The sequence below is a fragment of the Kogia breviceps genome, chromosome 15 (genome assembly GCF_026419965.1).
Source record: "Kogia breviceps isolate mKogBre1 chromosome 15, mKogBre1 haplotype 1, whole genome shotgun sequence".
In the NCBI taxonomy this organism is placed as follows: Eukaryota; Metazoa; Chordata; class Mammalia; order Artiodactyla; family Physeteridae; genus Kogia; species Kogia breviceps.
The window spans coordinates 79,142,881-79,163,570 of NC_081324.1; the positions used below are offsets into that span (position 1 = coordinate 79,142,881).

Genomic DNA, 20,690 nt, shown 5'->3' on the forward strand with positions numbered 1-20,690 from the left:
AAACTAACACACTATTGTAAAACAGTTATACTCAAATAAAGATGTTAAAAAAAATAATAGTTGATTTTGTATATTAACCTTGGATCCTGTGAACTTGCTAAATTCATTTATTAGCTGTAGTAGTTTTGTAGATTCTTTGTAAACAGATATATCATCTGCAAACAGGGACAATTTTACTTCTCTTCTAACCTTTTATTTCCTTTTCTTGCCTTATTTAATGGGTAGGCCCTCCAGAATAATGATAAGTACAAGTGGTGAAAATGGGTATTTTTGCCTTGATTTTGATCTCAGGTGGAAACATTTCAGTCTTTCACTATTAAGTATGAAGTTAGCTATAGGTTTTTGTAGATGCCCTTTATCAGTTTGAGGATATCTCCTACTATTCCTAGTTTGCTGGGAGGTATGTTTGTTTGTATGTTTTAAATATGAGTGGATGTTGAATTTTTTGTCAAATGCTTTTTCTGCATCTATTGAAATGATTATATGGGCTTCCCACTTATTCTTTTTAATATGTTGACTACATTTTCAAACATCAAATCAACTTTGTATTTTTGAGATAAACCTTACTTGTTCATTGTGTACTACTACTGATCTTTTAAAATATTGCTAGATTTGATTTACTAAATTGTTTTAAGCATTTTGTGTCCATACTCATGAGGGTTAGTCATCTATAATTTTCTTTTTCTGTAAAGTCTTCATCAGGTTTTGATATTACACATATACATAAAACAAGCTGGGTAGTGATCCTCCCTTCTTTATGTTTTGCAAAGGTTTGTGTTATTTCTTTCTTGAATGTTGGTAGACTTTAACAGTGAAACTGTCTGGAATTGGAGTTTTTTGTTTGGGAAATTTTTTATATGACAAATTCAAAAATTTTGAATAGATATAGGGCTATGCAGTTTCTCTCCTTGTGTCAATTTTGGTTAAATTGTATTTTTCAAGAAGTAAATCTATTTCATCTAGGTTGTCAAATGTTGCCACAAAGTTACTCATAATTTTTTCTCATTATCCTTTTATTGTCTGTAGGTTCTGTGGTGATAACCCCTCTTTCACTCTTGATGCTGGCGATTTGTTTTTTCCTTGATAAGTCTAGCAAGAAATTTGTCAATTTTGTTGCTCTTTTCAAAGAATAAGCTTTTGGCTTGGGTAGTTTCTCTATCTTCTATTTAGTTGATTTATGCTCTTTAGTATTTCTTTCTTTATACATACTTTGGGTTTGCTTTGCTCAACTCTTTCTAGTTTCTTTAGTTCGTTGGAACTAAAAAGTTGGAACTTTAGTTCGTTGATTTCTAATATAAGCATTTAAAGCTTAAGTTTCTAAGGATTGCTTTATCTGCATCTCACAATTTGATATATTTGTCATTCAGTTCAAAATATTTTCTATTTTCATATGTGATTTCATTTTGGCCTATGGCTTATTTTGAAGTGTGTTAATTTCTAGATATTTTATTCCTAGATATTTTGTTGTAATTAATTTTTAAAAAATTCTTTTCAGTCAGAGTCTTTTATATGGCCCAGCATAAGGTCTAACTTGGTGAATAGATCATGTATATTTGAAAAGAATGTGTATCCTGGCTTGTGGATATAATGTTTTATAAATGTCAGTTAAATCAAGGTGGTTGCTAGTGTTGTTCGGATCTGTGTCTTTTCTTATTTTTGTGTCTGTAGTATCAATTGCTGAGAGAGGGGAGTTAACATTCTCCTACTATAATTTTGTTGTCTATTTCTCTATTTAATATTATGTTTTCTTGATAAATGATTCCTTTTCTCATTATTAGTGACTTTTATCTTAGATAATACTCTTGAAGTCCATTTTAGTTGATATTCAAATAGCACTTCACGGACTTCCCTGGTGGTCCAGTGGTAAAGAATCCACCTTCCAATGCAGGGGACGCGGGTTCGATCCCTGGTTGGGGAACTAAGATCCCACATGTCGATGGGCAACAAAGCCTGCATGCCACAACTAGTGAGCTTGCACGCCTCAATGAGAGAGCCCGTGTGCCACAAAACAGAGCCCATGTGCCAAAACTAGAGAGAAGCCTGCCCACAATGAAGACCTGACACAGCCAAATAAATAAATAAATAAAATAGCACTCCAGCGTTCTAATGCTTTACTATTTGCATGGCACTTTTCCATCCATTTACATCCTCCATTTCTGTGGTTTCTGCATACACAGATTCAACCAACTGCAGGTTGAAAATACTTAAAAAAAAATTCCATGAACTTCCAAAAAGCAAAACTTGAATTTGCCATGTGCTGATAACTGTTTACATAGAATTTACATTGTATTAGGTATTAGAAGTGATCTAGAAATGATTCAAAGTATATGGATAGGGACAAAGTGAGAGAGTGGTGTGGACATATATACACTACCAAATGTAAAATAGATAGCTAGTGGGAAGCAGCTGCATAGCACAGGGAGATCAGCTCGGTGCTTTGTGACCACCTAGAGGGGTGGGAGGGAGGTGCAAGAGGGAGGAGATATGGGGATAAATGTATATATGTGGCCGATTCACTTTGTTGTGCAGCAGAGACTGGCACGGCATTGTGGGGCAATTATACTCCAATAAAGATGTTAAAAAAAAAAGTATATGGGTAGATGTGTGGTTGTATGCAAATACTACACTATTTTACATAAGGGACTTGAGCATTCATGGGTTTCAGTATCTACAGGGGTCCTGGAACCAATGCCTTGTAGATACCGAGGAATGACTGTACTTTCAACTTATGTGTCTTTATATTTAGTCTGTCTCTCATAGACAGTGTATAGTCCTTTTTTTATCTACTCTGTAAATATTTAATGTAATTGTTGATATGGTGGGATTTACGTCTACGATTTTGTTTTCGGTTTGTCCCTCTTTTTCTTTGTATCTCTGTTCTCCCTTTACTGCTTCTTTTGGATTATTTGAATATTTTAATTCATGACCTAGATTTTTGGCTATTACTTCTTTGCATTTTCTTTTTGGTAAGTTGTTCTAGGACTTAAAAATATACATAACTAATTTTTCATGGTCTGCTTAAAATAAGAATTATATCACTTCATGTAAAACGCAGAAGCATGGCAACCATATGGGTCCTTTAATCCCCAGCCTTTAAGTTACAATGGTCATATGGATTGTATTTACATACAGTGAAACCTTCCCCAGACAATGTTATATTTATTGCTTTCAACAAAGTGTGTGTGTGTATATATGTATATATTTCATTTTTTTTTTTTTTTGCGGTACACGGGCCTCTCCTGTTGCGGAGCACAGGCTCCGGACGCGCAGGCTCAGAGGCCACGGCTCACGGGCCCAGCCGCTCCGCAGCACGCGGGATCTTCCCGGACCGGGGCACGAACCTGCGTCCCCTGCATCGGCAGGCGGACTCTCAACCACTGCGCCACCAGGGAAGCCCCATTTCAATGTATTTTAAAGACTATAAGAAGGAAAACTTTTTAATATTTATCTAGATATTTACCATTTGTTGCTCTTCCTTCATTCCCAGAGATCCAAGTTTCCTTCAAGTATCATTTCCCTTCAGTATGAGGAACTTCCTTTAGCATTTCTTGTACATTAGGTCTGGTGGCAATGAATTCTCTTAATTTTTCTTCATCTGAGAATGGTTTTATTTTGCCTTCATTCCTCTGTCTAGGTTGCTTCTCCACAATCCACCTGCTTTTATTTTTCAGTATCCTCAGATAGTTGCTTTTGCATTTTTGTCTACTTTTTAGTTGTAATCAGCAGGAAAAGCACACAGCTATGCCGAACTAGAACAAAACATTTTTTTATGTTTTATCATTTCTATGGCAAAATTTATTGCTAAATTAAAATCAGAGAAGTATACCGAATTCTTACATGGGCACGTTTCCAGTTGCCCAGGAATACTTTTTTCAATATTTAATCAGGTAATTCAGTAAGTAAATTTTTGCTGTTAATTAGACATCACTGGTAAGTATTCTCTGATATTCCCTATGACTGTAATTGTTACAGTTCCTTTAAACTCCTGGTCGCACCCAGCATTTGCATTGTAATGGCTCATCTTTGCCCACTGTTGATTAAAATAGTCCACTGCTTATTTACTTCTTTCAGTGGACATTTAAACCATGAGTTTCAGCAGACTAGTGACCCTATCCATCTTACTTACTACTACATCCCCAGACACAGTAGATGCTCAATAAATATTTCCTGAATGAATGAGCTGAATGTATGCTGTTCCTCACACTTCTGACCCCCCTTACTCTTTCCTTTTTCCTTTATCTATAGCACTTATTACCATTGTAATTATTATGTTACCATTTTCCTCCTACCTCTGATGTAAGCTCCATTAGGGTGAGGATCTTTACCTGTTTGAGATACACTGACAGAACTTAAGCATCTGGCATTGTACCTGACATATAAGGTATGCAGTAAATATTCATTGAATGAATAGTTGCAAATCAAAGGTAAGCAGCCATTATGATATTTATGACAAACCTATAACAATTCTTTTAACTCAGGGGAAGTTTTGTATATGCTGGAATAATACCAGACAATGGCTCTCTGCTCCCATCCCAGTACTTCGTTTATACCTGTTCTCTTGCTACTATTCTGGTCCCTGTCTATTCTCACTGCCTCAGGTACTAGAAGGAGTTGGAAGACTTAGTCTGTACCAGGTGTCAGGAGCACAGACCCACACTCCTTCTGATAACTCTACCTTAGACACATCACTGACAAACTTGTGGAGAGGGAACTTTTATAAAGACCAGCACCTATAATCTCACAAACATAAGGCCTTTACACAAGCTAGCCAGTTTTCACTACAGACAGAAATGGATGAAATAAACTACAAGAAGTTTTTCTTACTGATGATTTAACGTCCTTTTGAGTGGCAGTGTGACTATTCTTAGGTGTGTGGGTTCAGAAATCGGAAAGGTCTCGATTCAGACTCCACTCTCTCCATTTACCCTGGTCTGAGCTTATTTCCTCATCTACAAAATGCTTAGAGTTCTATCACATGGTAAGCATAATGCAGTAAAGGATATCTATTTTTCGTGGATAATTATGAGCCCTTTCCAATATTACTTTCTGATGTACCTAATATGGAAACTTTAATGACCTAAGCTGCTCAGGAAACTGAGTGTTAATTATTAAAGCCTTTACGGTTGGGGTTAGACCATGTTGATAATTTTGTGAGTTCTGGAGTATACCTCTCTGGGTTAGTCTATCACAGTGAACATGACTCATCACATTCGTCCGTGATGACTGAATATCCTGTAGAATTCAACTGTGATCTTCAAGTCATCATGCTAGAGATCAATTTTCAATGACTACGACTCAGAACCCTGAGAGAATGAGATCTTACTGAGATTGTCTTGACCCCAAAACCGTTTCCAAGAAGTTCCAGATTTTACTACCTCATTGTCATGTACATAAAGTTATTCTAATAAAAGCTGGCTATGAGGGGTGGCGGAATCTACTATTACAGTAGGATCATTTCAAATATTTGGTTAAAATGTCTTCTTCATAGCCTGCTTTTAAGGTGCCTCACTTCTCTCAGCAATACATGGTCCTAGGACTGGCACACTGTGGGTGCACGTCTGTGCACGTGTGTGTGTGCATGTGCACACATGTGCCTTCTTCTATTCTGAAGGGTAAAAAGGTGCAGTTGACCACTTTAGACAGTACAACCCCATCTTCAGCCCTGCAGAAGAACTTGGAAGACACGGCTTTACCTGAAAATCCTGAATGGTTCTTCTTGAGGGGCCATGGAGAACAGCTTCTGGAGAGCACCTCTCCCTCTGCATTAGGAGCTGATGAACCTAGAAGGGAAAACTTCCTGCTACAATAACACAGCAAGGCAATGTGATGAACACTTTTATTTACAAATATAATTAAAAGCTCTGACAGTTATCATGCTCTTCCTTGGAACCTGAAAAATGTTTTGTTTTTTAAAGTGCATGCAAAAGAAGTAAAGCCTTTTTTTTTTCATCATTTTTTATTGTAAGAAAATACACAGTTTGAAAGTGTGAATAATGCAATATTTATGACCAAGATATGGGACTTAGGGAGGGGCAGGGAAATAAAGAAAAAAGATCAAGATGATCTGATTGAGAGACAGTGTTGAACTCCAAATACTGAATTGGAAAAGGAGGGAGGTGGGGAGGACTGGGAGGAGGGAGTAAAAAAATTTGATCAGAGAAACAGTTAAAATACAATATGAAAATAAGTAATACCTCTCCTTAAATTCCTTCTATACACAAAATACACGATTTGCCAAAGCCCAATTTGTGCTACTGGGATTCTGTGAGCTCCTTAAGTGTATTCACATCCTCTGCAACAGCAGAAAATGATTATGATACAATCAGAATATGCTCAAGACAAGTTAAACTCTTGCCAGCAGGTTCTTAAAAATCACAAGATCTCTTCACCCCACCCACCCCCCATTCCCCAAAAAAGTATTAATATGTCACCACTGATATGTACATCACAATTAGTTTCTGTAAAATGTATCAAATTTTCAATCTTTAATAAAACTTTGTTTTTTTTTAATTCCTGATGAATAAATACCAAAAAAATAAAATAAAATAAAATAATGCAGCAGCTAGTTAAGGTGTAAGGCTGCGGATATTGTGTCTCTCTCCCCCTTGGCATTTATTATTATTATTTTTTGCTTTACTTTCACAGATTGGTGGTAATGAGTGATTGCTTAAAGCAATATACATCCACTTTTTTGTTGTTGTTGGTTTATTGGTTTTGTTAAAACTGTCTCCAAAGTTTTCACTGAAACATTTTGAATCACATCGATACTGTGACGTGTACTATGAATAGAAGAGATGGCCAGGTTTCAGCCAGCACTGAAAATTGACACGGGAGGGGGGAGGAAGGGGGGCCCCTGATGGAGTAAGAATAAACAGGCACTAGTCCGACACGATGTCAGTAAGAGTAAGAGAGAGAGAGAGTGAGAGCAACGCCCGTTAAAATGGGGAATGTGGTTTTGCAGGGTCTGAATTTTTTTTGTTTTCTTTCTTTCTTTTTTTTTTTTGTAAATGGCAAAAAAATTTAATCTCATCTATAGTCCTCCTTAGGAAAATCTAATGTAACCAAATTCCCAAATCCCATTCTGAGGCTCTCCATGTCAAAAGTTTCAATCTCTCGCTCTTGCCTTTCCAATAGGTACTTTATTCTCTCGCTGCGTTCCTTCTGAAGGGCAGCCAGCTCTTCTTCAATCTGAAATAAGCACAATGAACAGTTCTTAATGGAAAGGAGTTCCAGACAGGCATATATATACACATAACATGCACACAGATGACACACAAACACGCAGGAACTAAGAGTAAACTAGTCTGGGGCAGGCTGGGAGAGTCCTGTGATAAATGTTGTGTGTCTAATCCATCACATTTAAAACTTGCTCACAAGAATAAAAATGTTTGGGGCCACCTGGGGCCAGCACTGTCATTCTAGCAAGCCAAGCAGCTGGGCCAATCTAGGTCACTGTCCTGTCTCAGCAGGAGATGGCTCGGGAGAAGCTAAAAGACACTCAAGCACAATTAAGTTGTGCTGCTTTCCCAGAAAGAGCCCAAAGCCCCCTGGGTCATTAGCAATTTAGTTCTAGGGCAGGAGCTGGGAAAATAGTCTCTCACACGTTGATCTCTGGGAACTACCAGAAGAAAGCACGAATAACTGGTTAAGCAAATACATGCTTAACAGCTCTGAGATGCTTTATGACATCTTTTCTACTTCATATTCCCCAGCAATATCTAAAACAATGAATATTTCAATTCTGATAACATTTATTATGTATGGCAATATCAGCCTCTCTTCATTTTAATTTTTTTTAAAGAGCCCTGCTGGTGATTTCTTTTGGTTTAGAAATAGCTGAGAATAAAAACCAAATCTGTATTTGGCTTCCTCACGACATTTAGTGGCCACGCTATTAACTCACAGTACCTTTCATACGTCAAATCAACTACCCAGTAACCCGTGTCAGTCCTCAGGCTGTGAAGGTGGAAGGTTTCTGAGCAGAGTAATATAATAGAGAGAACTTAGGCTGTGGGATCAGAGTTATGCAAGTAACTTAAGCCTTTTGAGCCTCAGTGTCCTGCCTGTGGAATGGGGACTATGCCTACCTCTCAGGGGCACCAGGAGTATCAAAGCAGGTATGAGGGGAACAGCACCTTTGTTAAACTGCCCGGTACATAGGCAGAGCCACGCCCGTCCTCTACCCAGCGGTACAGGACCCTTGACAACATGCTCATACCTTCTGCTCAAGATGTGCTCTGCGCAGAGACACCCTCTGCTCTAGCTTCTGGAGCTCACGTTCATGTTGTGCCTCTGTCTGCATCTTGATTTTGCTCTGGTAGGCATTGAGCAGCTCCATTTCTTGTTGGAGCTGTAGCCTCAAGGCCTGGCATTCTGCTTCTTGAGCCTCATCTAGCCGTAACTGCGGGTACAGAAGACATACACTGTGATTCACTCCTAGCTTACAGAACTTGGTGACTACTGGAAGACGCTTCCTTGTTTGGACTGAAACAGGTCTCTCAGAAAAACAGATGCCCGGTGGGGGGTACTTTCAGAGTTAGGAATCAAAAATAGTACATTCTGCCCAATGGGCTACAAAGTTCTAAAAACACTTCCTTTTCTTAAAACATTCTTTCTTAAGAAAACAAAAACATTCTTTTCTTAAGGAAACCTGGTTTTCTTAAAACCGCACTAGCAGGAGTCAGGAAGGCTCCACGCTCCAGTAATTAAGCCTGTGGGCTCTGGAAGCAGACTCCCGAGCTGGAATTCCAACCCCACCATTCACTTAGGTGTGTTACCTTGGCAAGTTACTTAACATCTCCAAGTCTCATTTTCTTCATCTCAAGAAAATAACAATAATAGTTCCTATTGTCTAAGACTGGTGTGAGGATTAAATGAAAGAATTCATATAAAATCCCAGGCATAGTTCTTGATGTATATACCAAAGGATCAGTAAATAGTCGGTGTTATCATTATTTTGACTAACCATTTCCATATTTAGATATCTTTAACCCCCAAACTATTATACATTTAGATATCCTTAGCTCTAAAAAAAAAATGAGTCCAATCTCCATAACATTTGAGGAATACCACAGTACCATTACGCTCCTAGCAAGTAAAGTTGGTCCCTGTAACATTGGCTATACTTTATCCTTATGGCCAGCCATCTAAAACTCAAGTGGTTCAAAATTTCCTCCCCACGGAAGGTAACCTTGATAATCTTACGGGGCGTATTCTGGTTTGAAGCAGTGAAATCCAAATAAAGTTTTTCCCTTGCTCCCTGTAGCATCTGTCCTTTGTATTACACACCAGGATACTGATCCTGTATGGGGAATGGACCAAGCCAGCCAGCAGGAATGCCAGCCTTTCCATGAGCACAGTTGAAGATTTAGGGCCATTAGCAGGACTGTGTTCAGGGATGAAGACCTTCCTGTCCCACCAGACTTGGTTTGGTCTAGATTTAGCAGGCCCTCAGTTCATCTGGGAACTATGAGATTAGAACCCTTGAATTAGACAGTTCTGTCTACCTTGAGTATATCTGCATGTTTCCATTGAGACCACTTTGCCAAGATACCTATTCTCCACCTTAGGCTGCCTTCCCTCTTCTGTACAATTTGTGACAATTAATAACATTTCTTAATATCTTGATTGAGTTATGACTTTTTGAAATGTTATTAGAATAGTTTTAGAAAGTTATTTGCATAGTGTCTTCTTTAGTGCTTTGGAGAAATATACTATGTCAAATGAACACAAAATAAATAATGGAATCATATTTCCAAGGTACTTTCTAATAATTAACCCTAACCAGCTTTCACTAAAATCCACTAGAGAGGATGCTGCTCTTCTCATTTCCCAATGAGAACTGAAGGGAGAAGAGACACTAGACACAATGAACAGTCAGTCTGCAGCAGCAACAGCTTCACAGATAAATGCCGAAGGGATTACTGGCTCCCAAGGAGATTGTTATCGATTCCCTCTTGATATGGGAGGTTTCTTACCAATAAAGGGAATGAAAGTCTATTCTTTTCTACTTGGCTTGGTTAATTGTTATGAGCCCTGGCCAAGTGGGTGAGAGGCTCATTCTACAGGCAATTTAGACCACTGAAACACCCCCATCTTCTCTTATTTCTGGCATTCTATTATTAATGTCAGTAACTGTGTTATTCTGTACCAGCTCTGACTCTAAAGAAGTGTCAGTCTAGAAATCAGGGGATATTCTAGCATTTGGTATTCATCACCCCACAAAGTTGCACATACCAAATCCATTAAAAAGTTGTATAAAAGTATAGGTAAATATCATGTCTGTTCCCTCTATTGGATTAAGCTCAAGTAAAGGATGTGACAGAAGCAACATAATGTAGTAGTGGCCAGGCATCTAGGCTTACAGGGTCTCCCCAAACAGGGTTCAAATCGCAGCTCCACCACTAGCTACATACCACTAAGTGACCCTCTAAGTCAAGAGTTGGTACACCATGGACCCAGGGTCAAATTTGGCTTGCTGCCTATTTTTGTAAATGAAGTTTTCCTGGAACACAGACACACTCACTCATTTATATATTATCTGTGACTGCTTTTTTACTACAATAGCTGAGTTGAGTAGTTGCGACAGAGACTCTGTTGGTCCACAAAGCCTAAAATATTTACCACCTGCCCCTTTACAGAAAAAGTTTGCCAACCCTTGCCCTAAGCAAGTGACTTGACTTCAATAAACCTCAGTTTCCTCACAGGTAAATCAGGGTTAAAAAAGTAACTACTTCAAAGGTCAAAGGGGTTTCACAAAAATGAAATAACACATAAAATTCAACAGTGCCTGGCACATGGTAAGCGGGCAGTAAAGGACTGCCGTAATTATCATCTGTACTTTTATCTCCTACCTGCCTCAGAAGGAAGGGTTATTTCTTTCCTTTTATTCAAGAGCAATCATGAACCTATACTCCTGATCCTGTTCTCTCGCATCTTATATAACAAACATTCATTGAGCACATGTTGTATGCCGGGCATTGTAGCAGATGCTGAGAATACAAACATGAACAAAACCAAAATCCCATCAATCTTTATGACCCTACCAACTTCTCTCCCCTTCTCCTTACCTTTAACCCCTGTCTGCACTCCTCATTCTGTTCCTACACCTCCCCTTCTATTGCTCACAGGAGGGTCATTGATGACCACCCTGGAGGGGTCCTTATCTTACCTGTCCTCCCAGCAACACTTGATATTGTGGACTGCCCCTTCCTTCCTGAACTCTCTTGTTTCCGAGACACCACATCCTTTTGGTTTTTCCCTCCCCCCCCCTTTTTTTTTTTTTGCGGTATGGGGGCCTCTCACTGTTGTGGTCTCTCCCGTTGCGGAGCAGAGGCTCTGGATGCGCAGGCTCAGAGGCCATGGCTCTCGGGCCCAGCTGCTCCGTGGCATGTGGGATCTTTCCGGACCGGGGCACGAACCTGTGTTCCCTGCATCAGCAGGTGGACTCTCAACCACTGCGCCTCCAGGGAAGTCCCCTCCTCTCCTTTTCCAGCTACTCCCTACCTTATTGGGCCATTACATGTGGGTGTTCCCTCAGGGCTTTGTCATGGGCGCTCTTCTCCCTCTAACTTCCCTTCCTAAGGAAGCTCATCTATTCCAAAGGCTTCAGTTACCATCTTTATGCAAATGACTCCCACATCTACACCTCTATTTCAGACTTCTCTTCTGAGGTGCAGGCTAGCTTATCCACTCTACATGAGGTATCTGCATCTGGATGTTTCCCAGCCTCAAGCTCAACATGATCAATATTAACTAATCATATTTCCCTTCCCACTTCCCCAATCTCCAATTCCTTTTTTACCATATAGATAAATGGCATCATCTACCATTTTGTTCAAACTAGAGACTGGGGGTCATTCTCACTCTCTCACTCTAAACGCTCCTAGTCCCACCTCCTGCCTAGCTCTCAAACTGAGTCACTGTCTGCTTCATCCTGACTGTCCCCTCTCGAGTCTGGCCACCCCTCCCTCACACCCAGGTAAAGGCAGCAACCTTATAAACGACCTCCTTACACCCACTCTCGTCACCTCCCAGGCCATTCTCCACGTGTCTCCAGAGTGAGCATTCAAAAATGCAAATTTGATGTCAGTCTCCTCCTTAATTCTCTTCAATGGCTTCTCACTGCTTTTAGGATAAAGATCAAAATTCTTAAGAAGGCTTACAAGCCCCTATATGATCTTGTCCCCCTTTACTCCTCTCACCTTATTCTCATGTTAGTTTCCTCCTCGTTCTCTATATTCCAAACACAATGGACTTCTCTGAGTTCTTTAAAAGTGCAATGGTCTTTCCCATCTTTACAAATGTAGTTCCTTTTGCCTAGAATGTGCTCCCTGCATTGCAGCTTAAATAATCATTGTGACAGACAGGCCTTTCCTGACTCTCCAGGCCAGCCTAGCTCTCTTGGTTTACACTCAGTGGGCATACTGCCCTTGCTCTGCTGTTACACAGAGACTTCTCCAACACCTGTGTCCTCCACTCTTCTATAGACTCCATGGCGACATGATTGATGACTGTCTTATTCACCACAGTATTCCTGGATGCCTGGGGTGCAGTAGAGGCACTCAATAAATACTTATTGGATGAATGAATGAAATACATTGGCTCCGATCCTCGGCTAAGGACATGTTTAAGCCTTTCCCAATTAATCGAAGACCTCTTTTAACTGTCTCCTCCTCTAGCTATAGCTCTCTTTCTCCTTTTTTTTTCACTGACAAGAATCTGGGGAAAGCAGTCTCACTTACAGTTTCTATCTCACTTTATAATCCCTTTTTCAATCTACTTAGAATGTCTTCCATTTCCACCACTCCACTGTCTGTGACAAACAATGGACAAAGCTACTGCTGGGCCCAAATGGTTTCTCTGCAACATTTGAAATCATCAACTAGAAACCTTCGTTCTGGCTTCTATGACATACTCTCTTCGGTTCCCCTTCCATACTGTTGGCTATTCGTCTTCTTTGGTCCACCATCTACTCAGCCCTCAAATGTTGATGCCCACAACTCTGTCCGGAGTCCTCTTCCTCTTTAATACTATCGCCTATCCGTGGGAGATCTCAGGTATTCCGAATAGCTACAACTGCCCCCATAGAACAATGACTAACTTTTTGATGTTAATGCTGACACCTTGTTGAACTACAGATTTCCATCTCTGCACCTCTCTACCTAGATACCCACAGAGCTCACATAATGAGTCAAGTATCTTCTAGACATCCATCCAAACTCACCCCTCCTTCCATTTTTCTATCTTGGTAAAATGATGACCTGTTCCACTGTTATCAAACCTACCTCTCAAATTGGTCCCTAAGTTCTATCTATTCTACCTCCTAAATATTTATCAAATCCTTCTCTCCCTTCTCACCACTTCCATTAGCATGTTCTCTCTTAGTTCACGCCTTCATTTTTTTTTTTCCTGGACTATTATAATAACTTCCTAACAGGTCTCTTTACCTATATTTGCCACATTACTGCCAGTATCTTTCTATAGCACACATCTGGTCCTGTCACTTTCCCTCCCAAAACAGGCTTTAGCAGCTCTGTATTGCTGATAGAATAATGTCCACATTCCCAGCTTTTGAGGCTCTGACCCCTGCCTATCCACCAGCTGCCTGTTATACTCCTGCCATATCAACTACTCATTGTTTCTCAAATGTGCCATGTCTTTTAGGCCTTTGAGTCTTCATATATACTGTACCGTCTGCCAGGAATAGCTTTTCCATTTGTGCTTGTCTGATCAACTATTACCCTTTAAGATTCATCTCCTTGTGAAATCTTCACTGAATTACCAGGCAAGCTCCCATCCCTGACTTCCAAGACCTTTATGACTTCTCCATTTTGGGCTCCCACAATCCTCCTCCTTGAACTTTGGGCTCATATCAAAGTTCTTTAGTCCCCAAATGTACACTATCCATCTTTTGGAAAAGCGTGTAGGCCCTTTTCCATGGAACCTGTTTGCTTCAATAAATTGCTTCATGCTTCTTGGCTCTTGCAGGGAAGCATTCCCTAGACCAGATTAGTTGTTCCTACTCAACCTCCCATAGCCGCTGGCACCTCCCACTTCAAAGCACTTTTATATTTTATTTCTATTGCTTAATTATCTGACCTCCTTACTTGACTGACAGAAATGTGAGGCCAGGGACCACTGTCGTCTCTCTAGCTCATCACTCTATCTCTGAGCCTAGCAGAGGGCTGAGCACAGATGTTTAGTAAAAGTTTACTGAGTGAATGTGTCTGCGTGTCTATTCATTTGTGCCTGACATTAGTTGTGCAATCTTTGATGAATGAGAGTATGATATTACATGCAACATCTATCACATCTTGCCCTCAAAGTCCCTATGTGCCACAGGTCTGATTTTAGCATGTTATTCCTCAAGTTCCATCTTATAAGACACACTCCAGCAAGTATCCACTCTGGCTTGGCTTTATTCAGCGTCGTCATTTCCTTCAGTTCTCTGGGCAGAAAAACACCAATATCCTAAATGTGCGCAAGAATCATCTTGGGACCAAAAGGCTGGATCTTGAATTTTCTTGATTCCCAAAGCTCTTGAAGCCGTGGCACCGAACCTAACCACTTACCGCTTGAGAGGCCATCATTTCATTTATACTCTGTTCATACTGCTCTGCCAAAATGGCAAGTTTTCTCGTCTGCTCATCTTTCAGTGTCTTTAAGATTGTTTTGTGCTCATTCTTTGGAGTAACTTCCAACTGGTGATTCTTGAGTGCTTTATACTGTTTGGTCTGTACTTTGCAAGTGTCCTGAAACTGTTTTTTAATTTGCATTTCCATGGCCTGTATAGAAAAAGTGACAAAAGGAAAATAAAGACACAATAGTAAATACAGAAAGCCTTCCATTCTCATGATACAATATAGGTGCTGAGACCAACTGTCTTTTGGTGCAGTGACCCACGTTACTAATCAGTAATAATGAAAATAATATATGTGTCACAGACAGGTGTTAACTTTACCAATACTTTGGGTTTTGTTGTTGTTGTTGTTTTAACATCTTTATTGGAGTATAATTGCTTTACAATGGTGTGTTAGTTTCTGCTTTATAACAAAGTGAATCAGTTATACATATACATATGTTCCCATATCTCTTCCCTCTTGCGTCTCCCTCCCTCCCACCCTCCCTAAAATACTTTGGTTTAATATCAAATGAATAGAAGTAGTTTTGAATTTACAAATAGATTTTAAAAAATGAATTGTTACAAGATCACAACTCTAAGATGACTCTGGAATACTATGAAGCTTAGTTTGTTAAAAGATTGTTCATTATTTCAGTGGTTTTCTAGTCAAAATCTTCAGTGTCTCCTATTGTTTGTTGCCCCTCCCCTTCCCCCTTTAACTGTTTTCCTCCACTTCCAAGTAAGAAAGGGGATGGCAATGTATGAGCCATCTCTCACTGCTCTGTGTTTCCTTGAAAAATCAATAAAGGGCAACAGTGGCTTATACTTTACATCATAACCCATTTCCACTACTTGCATGTAGCAATATGAAATATGCATTTTGGCAAGGGTGAGGTGGGGTTTACTATTATAAGCCCAGAAGGCATTCCATCAGGTTGCCTGACAGTTACATGTATATTTCATGAACACATGGAGGGGTTTTGATGACAAGGATCACTAATTAGACAAGTTAGGATCTGGCTAGAGAGGAAGAAGGCCAGTGCGGTTGAGGTTGGCCTTATATCTTTGTCAACAGTAACAGTGACTCCCTTGACAAATAGCAATGGCTTAGTCCATATAGCTTGTTAATTAGCAGTCAGCTAAAATTCTCTGCAGGTCGTGCACGCCAAAGGAGTTCCATATTTCTAGTGCAGGGATAATAAATGTCTGGCATATCGCTCCCAATTCCCATGCCCAGGACAGATGTCACTAATAAATCATACTTTTCCTTACTAAGTGTGGATGTGGCTTTAGAGTCTTTCTCAATAGAATAGCACTCAAGGTAGCTACAACCAATTATCGGACTGGCATGACTGATACAATTTATCTGCTATATTCCTGTCAGGTAACTTCCTCATTTCCTGGGATTAGAACCATGGACTGCTATTAGTCCATGTGTTATAATTTTAGAGAGGGAAGGTCATGAAGGGGTCAGAGAAATTGCATAATGGATACAAAGAAGAAGTGGAGAGATCATATTGCCCTGCAACATCTCTTTAGGAGTCTGTTATACCCAGACTCTGGAGATTCTGATTCAGTAGATGTGGGGTCCTGAAATTTGTAATTTTACGAAGTTTCCCAGGTGACTCTGACAGTCCTCCAGGTGTAGGAACCATTGATCCAACTTGGCTGTGTCCTGGAGCATAAATCGGAAAATTTCCTCTCACCTTTAAGTTTTTTGGCTGTTGCCGAAGTTCCATGACATGCTTTCTGTGCAGTTCCCTTTCTCGCCTCTTATTGTACTCCAGCTGGTTTTCCAGTTCAGTCTGGTGCTGTAGCCGGATCAGATCCATGCGGAGTTTCTGTAATGTGTGCAGCTGCCTGTACTCGAGCTCTCGGGTGGACTCGTCGTGCCGGATCAGCATGGCATGCTCCATCTCCTTCTGCGTCCTCTTTTTATTTAGTTCCTGCACTCAGGAAGAAAAGATACATGGAGAGAGATGAATGGAGACAAACTGAAGGGAAGGCACCACTCGGTGAGGGATGGCAAAGAATGGCACTGTTAACTGTCTCTTAATGAAACCCATTAGTGTTTGGCAGCATGACTTAATGAGACAGATGAACAATCCCTGGAGACAGGTTGTGTGTGTGGACCCACCACTTTCAAGTTGGGCAACTTCACAGCCACAACTACTCTACCTGTAAAATAGGATTACTGTTATTCTACCTGACCCCTTCTTACCTCACAGGGCTGCTGTGAATCTTAGTTAGGTGATGTGTTATGCATGGGTCTAAATACGTGTTTCTTTAGTTAGGTCAGTGGTTCTCAATCCTGGCTGGTTGCCCGTTAAAATCATGTGAGGAAGCTTTTAAAACGTAAGATGCCTAAGTCCTATAACCTGAAATTCTGATAACTGTCTGGAGTGGGACCCTGACGTCAATAGTTTTAAGAGTTCTCTAGGTGGATCTAATATGCAGTCAGAGTTGAGAAACGCTGGATTAAACTGATAATGTCTGCAGTGTTCCTAGTTTTCTGGGAAACACCCTGTTTTTGCATGTATTAGAAGTAGGCCAACTATCTATTTTTCAAAATCTCAGAGGTCAGGGCTCACTGGGAAAAAGCAGGTGAGATCTCTCCCCTTTCATCTTCTCCATTACCATCTGTTTGGTCATTTCTAGATCTAATCATTCTGCTCCTCCCAGTTTTACTCATGTCTTTCTCTCTCTTTCGTTGAAGGGGGAAAGAAAGGAAACCAGAAAAAAAAAAAAAAAAAGAGGGAGGAAGTTTGGCGAAATATTTTCATTCCCCAGTTCAAGGATATTTCCTAAATGGCACTATATCAAAGATCTGAACCATGTGCGCTCTGGGTACATAAAAATGTTTACTAAGCCATCACTCAGTGCTCAACTTCCTAACACTCTAACAGGGAACAGTAATAAGACATTTATTGAAGTATATCCTCAGCTCACAGCAAACTGAATCAATCTATCTTCTCTCCTGGGAATTTGGATTCAGGGACAGTTAATCTCCATGTGTGGCTAGAACTGAGGGGCATATAAAAATGACATATGTGGTAGCCACCCGTTGCTATGAGGGCTGAGGATTAGAGAAAGCTGGGCTTCAAAGCAAGAAGAACGAGAAAAAAAGAAAGAAGTGCAGGGAATATACTGATTCCCAAGTTCCTGACTGGTTCTAAGCTCTCCTTGTAGGTCCAGCTGTATGACTGCTACTGGGTTTTAAGAAAGGTTTTGGTTTAAGCTAGCTCAAATAAATTTCAGTAATACGCAAACAAAAGAAGCTTGATTAATACAGGGAAATAAGTTTTATGTGTAAATTTTTTTAAAAAAAGTACAAGGTTGGAAGAGATAACTGATATCACTTTCGGAAATTTTATGCTGTAAGATTTCCGAAAAGGGCGTTATTACTACTAGTTAAGAAGGGCAAGGAAAGGAGAAAGTCCTTGAGCTGAACTTTAAACCAGAACAATAGGGTGCCTCTCTTTTCCAATGGCATCCGCTATAAAGAAAATGCAAGATCATTTTCATAGAGATATCAGTAACATTTGTGTACTGGCATGGTTGAGAATATCTTACATATTTGAGCCTTCCATCCATTTGAAGAGAAGTCCTTTAAACAGCACAGCATCCGTTACTGGAGCAAAGTTGCTAATCATTCATTTATTTATTCATTCAACAAACATTTGTTGAATACTTCCTATGTGTCAGGCACTGTTTTAAGCACTAAGAATGGGGCAGTGAACAAGTACATCCCCATCAAGGGCTTATTTTCTAGTGGGGAAATATCTGAAGTATAAGTGCCATTTCATTTGTTATAAGGAGTAAAAGATAATCTCCAGAGCATCTCCCCCAATCCTCTCCCGCATTTTTCTTTTCCTTCCTTACCTGGACCATCAAATGTCTTCTTTTAAAAATCACTAACCGGCCCCTAGGTGGCACCAAAGGATGGTGAGCTCTTCTCAGAGACTAAAACCAAGGAAAAGCCCTTTCAATGGCTGAAGATTCTGTTCCTAGATCATTCTATCATTCTCAACCTTTGAGGACCAGGAGTCCCAATATTGGGCATTTATACATCCCACACATTTTCCTAAATGGAGAGTTTCAGACTGAGTCTGACCTGTCCAAAGCCCAGAAACTCACAGGGGGTAAAAAAGATATAAAGCAAACAACACTTTCAGAAGAAAATGAATGCTTCTCTTTGTGTTTAATGGAATGCTTCAGGATGTTGTCCAAAGAATACCTGCATCAGAATGACCTGGAAGAAACAAGAGTTCATAACATGCCATCCAGGTAATTATGATATATACTAAAGTTTGAGAATCAATGGAAAAATAATTCAGGGTGTGAGTCAGTTTCAGCTTTTCTGCTGACTCATTATGTATGGCACTGGGCAAGACTTTAAATCTACATTTTAGTTTCCTCAGGTGTAAAGTGAGGATAATATCAGTAGTACCCATTATGAACTACTATTCTTGTGAAGATGAAAGAAAAGACCATAAGAAAATGCTTCGGGATATATAAATGTCATTATTATTTTTCTGTATTGAGAAGTGAATATCTGGCATATTACCTTTAATTAATTACCTTTAATTCATACATCTGAGTTGCTGAGATGTAAGTGGTAAGCTGCCTATAATATTTTACACCATGGGATAAAAACATTATTCAGCTTTTTAAGAGCCCATTGCTGTACCTACATAATAATGTGTAATGTAGTTTCAATTTTTAAAGTGATTTCATATATCTTGTTCAATCCTAGTTGCAACCCTATGCAGTGGTTAAGAATTGTTAGGATTTACCCTTTTAATATATGATAGTAAGGCATTTGGGAATTGAGAGGCTAACACAAGATCATATAATTTCTATAAAGTAGAACTGAGGCTAAAACTCAGGTTTTTAGATTTTCAATATTTTCCACTAAAAATGTTCAAATGAATGGCTTATGTTTTCCTGTTTTATGCTTTTTCAGTCTGGAATATTATATTCTGAAGAAAATTCCTCTGCTCTATCTGGACATCACGCTATGGTTGCTTCATCTGTACAAATGACACAATATACAGTAGAGCCACATCAAATGCACTTCTAGCTTATACACATTCAATAAAATGAGTTGAGCAAAAACACAAAAACAAATTTCATGGTACCGGTGATTCTGCCCACCAGTGCATTCCATGTATATATGCCTTGGAGGGAGCACGAGATGAGAGGCACGTGGCTTGCATTCCCCTGCCCACATCACATACAGTGAGCATCTTGCCAGGCTGGGTGTGAGCTTAGGGTTGAAACATACATACAACATACGGCCATGGTTGTACACCATGGCCAAGAAACACATTTCCATATACATTATTTGAACCTAACTCCTGCGTAAGATGTGGAACCAGGGTGTATCCCCTAATAAACCCTTCCCAACCACGATCCAAGCATTCTATTTAAGTTTCAATGGAAGCACTATTGACTTCTTTAAAAGCAAGTGATCTGACTCAAATCAAAATTTTTGTGTTCATGCCCACTGACACTGAGTAAGAACTAGAATTCAAAATTTAAGTGGAGATGTTGTTAGCGTATGACATTTAATACTTTCTTAGTTTCAGTTCTTAGTTGTATAACTGGTTAGAAAATAGTGAGCATCTGTGTGTAGTGATAGAAGAGGCTCAACTCAGCCTATGGTGATCCTTTTAAATGTTTTCATTAATGAAACGGACTGGTAATACTCAGTTTTGGCAAAGGTAGAGGAAAATAGGTAGTTTTTGCTGGTGGGAGTTATAAACCCTTAGAGGGCAATTTGGCAATATCTATTAAAAATTTAGGTATGTACACTCTGACCCAGAAATTCTACTCCTGAGAATACTATATCCTACAAAGTACTTGCATACATGTAAAAAGATGTATACAAAGATGTTCTCTGTAGCATTGTTAGTAATATTGCATAACTTCAACAAAATATCTACTGAGAAGTAACTCATTAAATAAATTATTCTATAGTCATACCCCCCGCCTCAAATACTATTGATGGTTAAAAAGAATGAGGCAGAGTTATATGTCCTAGATAGTAAATGAAAAAAATACA

The 20,690-nt window shown here is 39.6% G+C and overlaps 1 protein-coding gene across 2 annotated transcripts in view; it reads right to left on the reverse strand.

Moving 5' to 3' along the window:
* Nucleotides 1-5,818: 5,818 nt before the first annotated feature.
* TAOK3 (TAO kinase 3) overlaps nt 5,819-20,690 on the reverse strand; it is a 182,772-nt gene continuing 167,900 nt past the window's right edge. Inside the window, exons 18-21 of one of the 2 annotated variants that reach the window (XM_059041075.2) lie at nt 16,330-16,569; nt 14,574-14,786; nt 8,219-8,401; nt 5,819-7,188 (exon numbers count right to left, since the gene is read on the reverse strand). In XM_059041075.2, coding sequence (XP_058897058.1) covers nt 7,027-7,188; nt 8,219-8,401; nt 14,574-14,786; nt 16,330-16,569 — 798 coding nt within the window. In that variant the 3' untranslated portion in view covers nt 5,819-7,026. The remainder of the gene's footprint in view (nt 7,189-8,218; nt 8,402-14,573; nt 14,787-16,329; nt 16,570-20,690) is intronic. The other variant, XM_067015109.1, reaches the window with a different exon arrangement.